General features: G+C 52.4%; 3 protein-coding genes across 3 annotated transcripts; 1 reads left to right on the plus strand and 2 right to left on the minus strand.

The window, feature by feature from the left end:
* Positions 1-516: 516 nt before the first annotated feature.
* On the plus strand, positions 517-1,389 carry BKA67DRAFT_534377 (uncharacterized protein; the record flags this gene model as incomplete). Its single annotated transcript, XM_046099859.1, has 1 exon — positions 517-1,389. One exon carries the CDS (start codon positions 517-519, stop codon positions 1,387-1,389), a length of 873 nt encoding a protein of 290 aa, XP_045959718.1.
* Positions 1,390-1,861: 472 nt separating this feature from the next.
* On the minus strand, positions 1,862-2,574 carry BKA67DRAFT_515325 (AhpD-like protein; the record flags this gene model as incomplete). The annotated part of the gene is made up of 2 exons (XM_046097717.1): positions 1,862-1,905; positions 2,031-2,574. The coding sequence occupies 2 exons, from the start codon at positions 2,572-2,574 to the stop codon at positions 1,862-1,864; spliced, it is 588 nt and encodes a 195-aa protein (XP_045959719.1).
* A 604-nt stretch (positions 2,575-3,178) lies between these two features.
* BKA67DRAFT_690250 (uncharacterized protein) lies at positions 3,179-6,219 on the minus strand (the record flags this gene model as incomplete). The annotated part of the gene is made up of 3 exons (XM_046109126.1): positions 5,471-6,219; positions 4,202-5,421; positions 3,179-4,144 (listed from the first exon to the last, which is right to left on the minus strand). Exons 1-3 carry the CDS (start codon positions 6,081-6,083, stop codon positions 3,179-3,181), a joined length of 2,799 nt encoding a protein of 932 aa, XP_045959720.1. The 5' UTR covers positions 6,084-6,219.
* Between the last annotated feature and the right edge of the window lie 1,007 nt (positions 6,220-7,226).

Below are 7,226 nucleotides of genomic sequence, written 5' to 3' on the forward strand. Positions count from 1 at the left end.
GACAGATTCAGCTCTGTCTGGGTTCCGGGTCCTGAGCCTAGGGCTGCAATGCGCTGATGATGGGCCTATTCGATGCGATCATCGGCGGCTCGTACCCGCTCTTTGGCCAAACCCCATGTTCTGCCACGAGTTTGACGGGCGCAAGCAGCAGCAACTAGGTAACCTAGTAGTGGTAGTGGTGGTAGTGGTGGCATGCGATACCTACGTTGATTTAGCACACGGGCGGGCGCGCACACACACACACACACACACACACACTTGCATAATATATACTTCCCCAGCCGCCTCCCTCTCTCCGCGTCCGACTTAAACCACAAAGAGAGCTGGAGGGAACGTCATCAACCTTGTTTGCCCGTTTGTCCCGCCTTCAAATTCGCTGAGCTGCATATTCTCGTATGACCTTAATTATACGAAATCCACGAATCTGCGCGAAAATATAGCACGCTCGTCCAGTCATGAATAGCTAGCCAGCAAACTGGGTCAACATACGGGACATCCTCTGGACAGTGCACAAGAATGGCAGATCCACCAACACCCCTCCTCTGGACCCTAATCCTCCTTGCCACAGCGCTTTGCCTTGCGCTGGTCGTCGCTGCCCAGATCCTCGCCCGCTACTCGAATGCGTACATAGTAGCGCCGCACGAGGTCACAACATTCCTTGATGCCGTCGACGATTCGATACATGAGAACGAGAGCTACGACCGCGATGTAGCGCGTGTCCAGCGCCTGGAAGACAAGGTGCGCCTCGGGCGTCTCCTCCGGGAGATACAGAAGGGTGGGGATGACCTGCGCGAGGTTCTGAATGGGCTGCTCGTCAGCGAGCGAGGCACCATGTTGCGCACGAGTGCTAGAATACTATGGGCCGGCCACAGGAAAGAGCTGGAGGAGAGGATACGCAGGCTTGATCTCTTGCGCATGCGCTTCCTGACGGTGTATATGGGCATCGTCGCGACATCGCTCAGTCATCGCGACAAGCAGGACAAGCAAACTGCCCAGAGAGATCTTGAGAAGTCTCCCTTCTCAGCTAGACATGAGCCCAAAGAGCCGAGGCTGGCCTTACATCGCGCTCTGTCAGACAGCCTCAAGAAGAAACCCTCTCTGCGCCGCTTGACGACTTCGACCATAGGTCATAGTGAAAAGGTTGAGCCGCCGCATCGCACCGGGTGGATGGGCGTAGTCGCCGAGTTACAGAGATCGCCTATCCTGCGTAACAGACACGCGTCGATCGAGCAGGCCATGCGCTCCCCGCCACTTTCACCCCTGAGCAGCCCGCCGAGCACCCCCTCACACACCCCTTCGCCTTTCAGCCTGAACAACGTTAGGAGTTTGAAAGCAGATTTACGACATGAGGCACGACTGACCGAGTCTGCGATAGAAGACGAAGCATGAGACATGCTGATGACCGCATCATTGAGCGCTAGCATTTGTGGTGCATTGGAGATAAGGCGCATATGGAGAGTTGCTTTGGCTTTACGCGTTGGATACCCCCGTTAATGTTTTGGTTTTGAGCACTTCACCTTCGATGACTATACTTGGATTGTATTCCAAAGTTCCCCTTTTCACTGCACCAACTTACCCTCACCAACAATTTTGTTCGGATTCCGATTGAAAGCATGGATGTCATTTTTATGTATGTACGGACGGAGACTATGTGTACAGGGGTTTTTATGTGGGATGCGAAAAAGATGAGTAATGTTAACAAGTACTTAACGATTTAGAATATCATGATACACAAACACCAACCACCTGTCTGCCCCGATATAAGTGCATCACATATTGGCTGAAACCAAGTCTCCGAGACTGATTATCCTGTCCGACGTTGTGTTCCGACATCCGTAACTATATCATCTCAGCACGTCCATCAATGGTGTCCAGCATCAGGGCCAGTGCCATTCCTCTCGCCAACTAGACAAGACCACGTTAGCATTCTGTTTTACCACTCCAGCTGCTCGCTCCGTCTCGCCCAAGCACGACCAGAGGGGTCGAGGAAGATGAAATCAGAAAAGAGGAAAGGGGGAAAAGATACTCACCGTCAAGCGCGACCAAAAACCGGCTGACACAGTTATAACAGCTCACCGTCGCGACCAGCTCGACGACCTCGCGCTCGTCAAAGTGCTCGCGGACCTCCGCGAACGTCTCGTCCCGCACGCTGACATGGCGCGTCATCTCGTCCGCGAGCCTGAGCGCCGCCCACTCCCTGTCGCCGAGCCCGGCCTCCCTGCGCGCGGCGGGCGTCACACCCTCCAGCGGCTCCGCCCGCACCAGCTCCATGGCCGCCTCCGGCACGCCCGCCTCCACCGCCAGCGGCGCGTGGTGCGCCCACTCGTACCAGGCGCGGTTGCACACGGCCACGCGCGAGATGGCCACCTCGCGCACCGCCGCCGGGATCGTCGTCCGCGTCCGCACCGCCCCCAGGAACGCGTTCCAGCCGTCCGCCACCGGCGGCGCGTGCAGCAGCGCCAGGTCCAGCGGCTGCAGGGGCCTCGGGTGCCGGCGCGCCCTCACCCGCTCGATCACCTCGAGCTCCGAGGGGTCCGTCGTCGTCGGCGGGTCCGGGGTGTAGGGGATGCGCATCTTGGGCTGGGGGGTGGTTGTCACGGTTCTCCGGGCGGTAGTGGTATATAATATCCTCGGTTTGTGGGACGGGCGAGGGATTCTTAGTGCGATGGTAGTCGACCTGGATATAAGAAAAGGGAGGCAGGACATGTAGAGCAGAAAGGAGAGACGAACTGATCGCGTAGATTGCTGTACATGAGCTTTTCGTCAAACCTACCTACCCCGCGACTATATTTCGCAGACATTTAGGGCGGGCAATCGTGGGGCCCCCAGATCCCGAGTTTCGGAGCCGGGCGGAATAGAGCTCACCCGGAATTGCGGGGGAGAAGAACCGATTCCTACATTGTTCCGGTAGTGTTGTCCCAGCTGGAGTTTACTTTATAAAAGTCTGTGAACGAGTGGTGGTACCACCATGCTTGATAAGCGATATAACAGTACCAGAACCAGCTTGCTTGGGAATCCTGTTTTGACTGACATGAATCATATCTATCATCCTGTTGTAGACTAATTAAACGCTAACGCTATGCAACATGTTCGTAAATGCAAGCAATCTATAATACTTTCTATAGTCTTATCTATGTCTTCTTCTTCTTCTTTTTCTAATACTTTTTCTTCTTCTTTATTATAGCCAAGTTCGGCTAGAACTTAACCTGTTATAGCTTTTCCGATATCGTCCCCCTTCCGGTCCATCATCTGACAGGAGTCTTGTGCCTGTTGTACTACCCACAGTCGAATTCCTCCACTTGCCTCTCAACGGCTTGTCGCTTCCCTCTTCGAAGAAATAGTGGTTTGCATTTTCTTGATAATGCACACGCCAGGGAACGACCAACTCCCTCGCCCTTGGTCCGCCGCCACAGCTTCCTTCGAGCTGTCTCGACGGCGGCGAGTTGACGGCTAGGGCGAACATGTTCCGCGGCTCCGTGTAGTCGGTCACCATGCCATGTGCGAAAGTGAGGTACAGAAGACACACCACATTGATGAGGAATACCAACCCAAGTACAGGGTAGAAGATGGCTTGCCAATCTTCGACATGCGAAGACGCGTACTGTTGCGTCTTAAGGGTGGAGTTGAATGACTCATACACTCCAACGTCCATATTCTGCGAAGGATACGAGGCGTCCCAGTATTGCCTATAAGAAGTCCCAATTGAGCCAATGATGAGAGTTGAGGAGGCGAGTACGGCCAGGGCCTCGGCCATTGACGGTAGCAGTGGCTGAAGTTGTGCCGAGTCGAGAATGAGGTTGGTCATGATACGGGCGTTTGAAGCATTGTTGTTGGTGATGCCGCCATTCAGATCCATGCTTAGACGCCACTGATCCGCCATGTTCTTCCAATCTACGGATGGGGTTTCAGGAAGCCCTGGTGTGGAATGTGAGTAAGAATTCTCGTCGGTAGGATCCTGGCAGCGAGCGTGCATCTGTGCACCCGAGATCCCAGATATATTGAATTGTGTCGAGCATTCCGGCGACAGCCAGGAACGGAGCTGGCATAGAGTATAATCTTCGATTAGTCCTGATTTGGCAAGCAAGTATAGCGAGTCAGACATGTAGACGCTTGTATTGGTGATCATGTTGTAGTCCAGCGGATACTAGTCCCAAAGCATCAGCATGTGTTTTCTGGCGAAAGCAATATCGTAAGTACTTACTAGCTGGAAGACTGGTGGACGGCGGCCATATTTTTCGCCCCACTGAAAGACATCATCTACTAATGTCTTATTGAGCCATTCATTGTCGCTGAAAACTGGTACGTCGTTTTGCCAGTTCTTATTGCCAATCACTTGGTCAGGCACGTCAGTCCGGTTGTTCTTCGCATCAGGCCATTCCGTGTAGATCAGCGGCGCCAAGTCAGACTTGGCGATGTTGACGCACATCACGTTTACCGTGGGTGATGCAACGCTGGCTCGAATCTGGTATTCACCAACACCTGAAAGATCATTTGGCTGCAGGATGCCATTGACTGGGTCGGTTGCTGCAGCGTAGACTCCAGGATGCGGCATGGATAGCGTGACATTATTGATGATTCTTTTACTAGTTTCGAATTGCTTTGCTGGATCGCTAAACTCGGCATCCACCCACGTGGAGTAAAGCGTGGTGTTATCATATAATAGTGCAGTCCCAGCCGGTCTTGCCTGGATATCTGTCGTTGATTGCAAGACTGTGTCATTCTGATCGAGTGTTTGCCAGGAACCCATGAAAGCCAGCAGATTCCGATAAGACTGGCCCGAGTAGTATACATCGAGGCATGACGGCGCGGAATTCCATTCGTCGATTGTCTTGTTGATAGGCGTCGTGCAGGTATCTCTTACGAAGTATGGATTCCCGTAGGATGCCCTTACTAGTCCCTGAAGTTCCTGGTGTTCCCAGTTGCCAAATATCAGTTTTGGCGTGACCATGGCATCGGATGCCGTTGTATAAAAGATGCCACTGATGGTGGCTAGCAAGGTCAAGAAACCCAGAAATGTTCCGCCAGCATACGGAATGCTGTCCCAAAGCGTAAATAGAGAGCCTGGCTGGATAACCCAGTTCCGCATCGTCATCTCTGCAAGAGTCATACCCTGAGATCCTTTTACGAACGCCCTCCTGGTCAGCACCTGTCCCACAAATGCGACAAAAACAGTCACGAAAGATAGTTCTGTAGTCTTAGCGAAGAGCGCGGTTACCAGTGATGCTGTGGACGGTACGATGGCGTGATGGCTGCTGCTCGATGAGATGCCCAGTCCATAGCGTGGCTGGTAGATTGATACAATGAACCATAACCCACTGAGAAGTGTCGAGTACACCGAGAGTATCATTAACATGATGTATAGCCAGCTCGAACGGCGTACGCGAACGTCTCTTCTCGAGTGGCAGTCCATGGGAGGCTGGTCTGATTCCAGGTCAGCTTCAAATTGTTCATATTGCAGTCAGCGTCTTACTATATTTCAGAGAAGACCGGTCGGCATCGTCTCTAGTTTCCTCATTGCTGTACTCGGTGATCGGGTGCAGATGGGTTAGGTCTTGTGGAGTTCCCGGAGAACCAAGCGGATAAGAGACACCGGATCCCGGTACATCTCTAGTTGCTTCAAACGCGGTTGACTTGTCCCAAGATGACGAGAAAGACCTTCTAAGTATCTCTGTGAACCTGGACTTCCTGGAGGCTTTCCGTATCGCAGGCACTGGGGCTGACACAATTTCTGGTGATTGTTCTTGAGGAAGCGCTGGCGACACCAAGATTCCAGGAGTCCGAGGGGGCTCTTCTCCCTGTTCAGCAATGGTCACTGGCGAAACCGCTCTGTCGTCGACGCTTACGTCCTGCTGGGAGCCGACCGTGGTTGGAGAGACAGCTCGATCGGCATCCATTTCTGTTGAACGATGCGTAGCTCCTCCGTTGATTTCAGTTGGATGAGGAGAAGAGTTGAAATCAGTCAAACTAAGTTCTCCTCCATCATCACACGATTTCATCCGTTGATATGCATGTCGACTAGGAAAAGACAGACCCAGGATATTGGGAGCCCCTGTTGGCGCCTCATCCTGCAGATGCTCAGCCATCGTGCATATCCGATTTGCTGCTCACGTTGGCTCCAAACTAATCAGGCGTGAGCTGGTGCTTACGGTAGATCCTTGGTGACGGAATACTCAAGCAAGTAGAAATGTGCTTGGAAGAAAGATCGGGGGACATTTGATTGGTCAATTCCTGCGAACGAAAGTCAAACGTGATTCTAATTTCTGAGGGGAGGCAAGCAGGGGGCCCGCAGCAGGGCTGGGCTCTCGCATGATAATCTTACCTATGGTTGGGTTAGTGTCTGCGGCACAGAGCCACTTCTGAGCTCATCTGGTCGCACAAACCTCAACCCGAAGCAACGGCACCGCATAGCTGCATGAGCAATTGCATCTTTCTTTGTCTTTTTCATTGCGCAAACCAGGACGTCGTTGCGCGTCTTGCTTGAGCCATGTTGCTTCATAGACATACCAACAGCATTCCAACGAGACAGAGCGAAGAGGCCACTATTGGAGGCATGATTCTAACCTACAGTGCAGCTGGGAATACGTAGTGGATAGTCCCTGCAGCCCTAGCGGCCGTGGTGCGAAATAACCCCACCAGCCATCCTGCTGGTGCTAAAATAAGAAACTCATCACAAACGAATAGTCTTAGCCTTGACAGGTATGTCAGGCTGCGATGGAATGCAGACGACGTACTGTAAGCAAGTTCCACGAATATGTGCGCTAATAAATCATTGAAGAGCCGGTCCTCTACTTTACTTTTCAAGAGCCGGGCATAGGCCGTTCGCGAGATTGTGTATGTTAGAAACAGGACGCTCACTTAGCGTGCGCCCTACGTTTAACGCTATCCTAATGAATACTATTAAGGGAAAGTGACGCCCGTCACTGTTCTGGCGAGTATTCGGCTATATAGTCAAACTTAATATATCCTAATATGTTTTGGCGGGATTATAACACAATAATAAGCGAATGCATAGATACTGCCCCCTTCTAGGTTTCCAATCTCCTAGTTGTTTCCTAATTGAGCAGCTCGCTTTTATTTCGCTGCTTACATGAGTCAGATCGTCTCTGGCATGGCTTCGCACAACTTTAACGCTGTTGGTGAGATTGAGCATCGTATGGGCGGCTTTACTGCCCGGATTGGACCACTGGTACGTTGCAAGCTGCAACCACTGTAGTTTTACGCATGCC

The sequence above is a fragment of the Truncatella angustata genome (assembly GCF_020726525.1).
Source record: "Truncatella angustata strain MPI-SDFR-AT-0073 chromosome Unknown BKA67scaffold_3, whole genome shotgun sequence".
Lineage (NCBI taxonomy): Eukaryota > Fungi > Ascomycota > Sordariomycetes > Amphisphaeriales > Sporocadaceae > Truncatella > Truncatella angustata.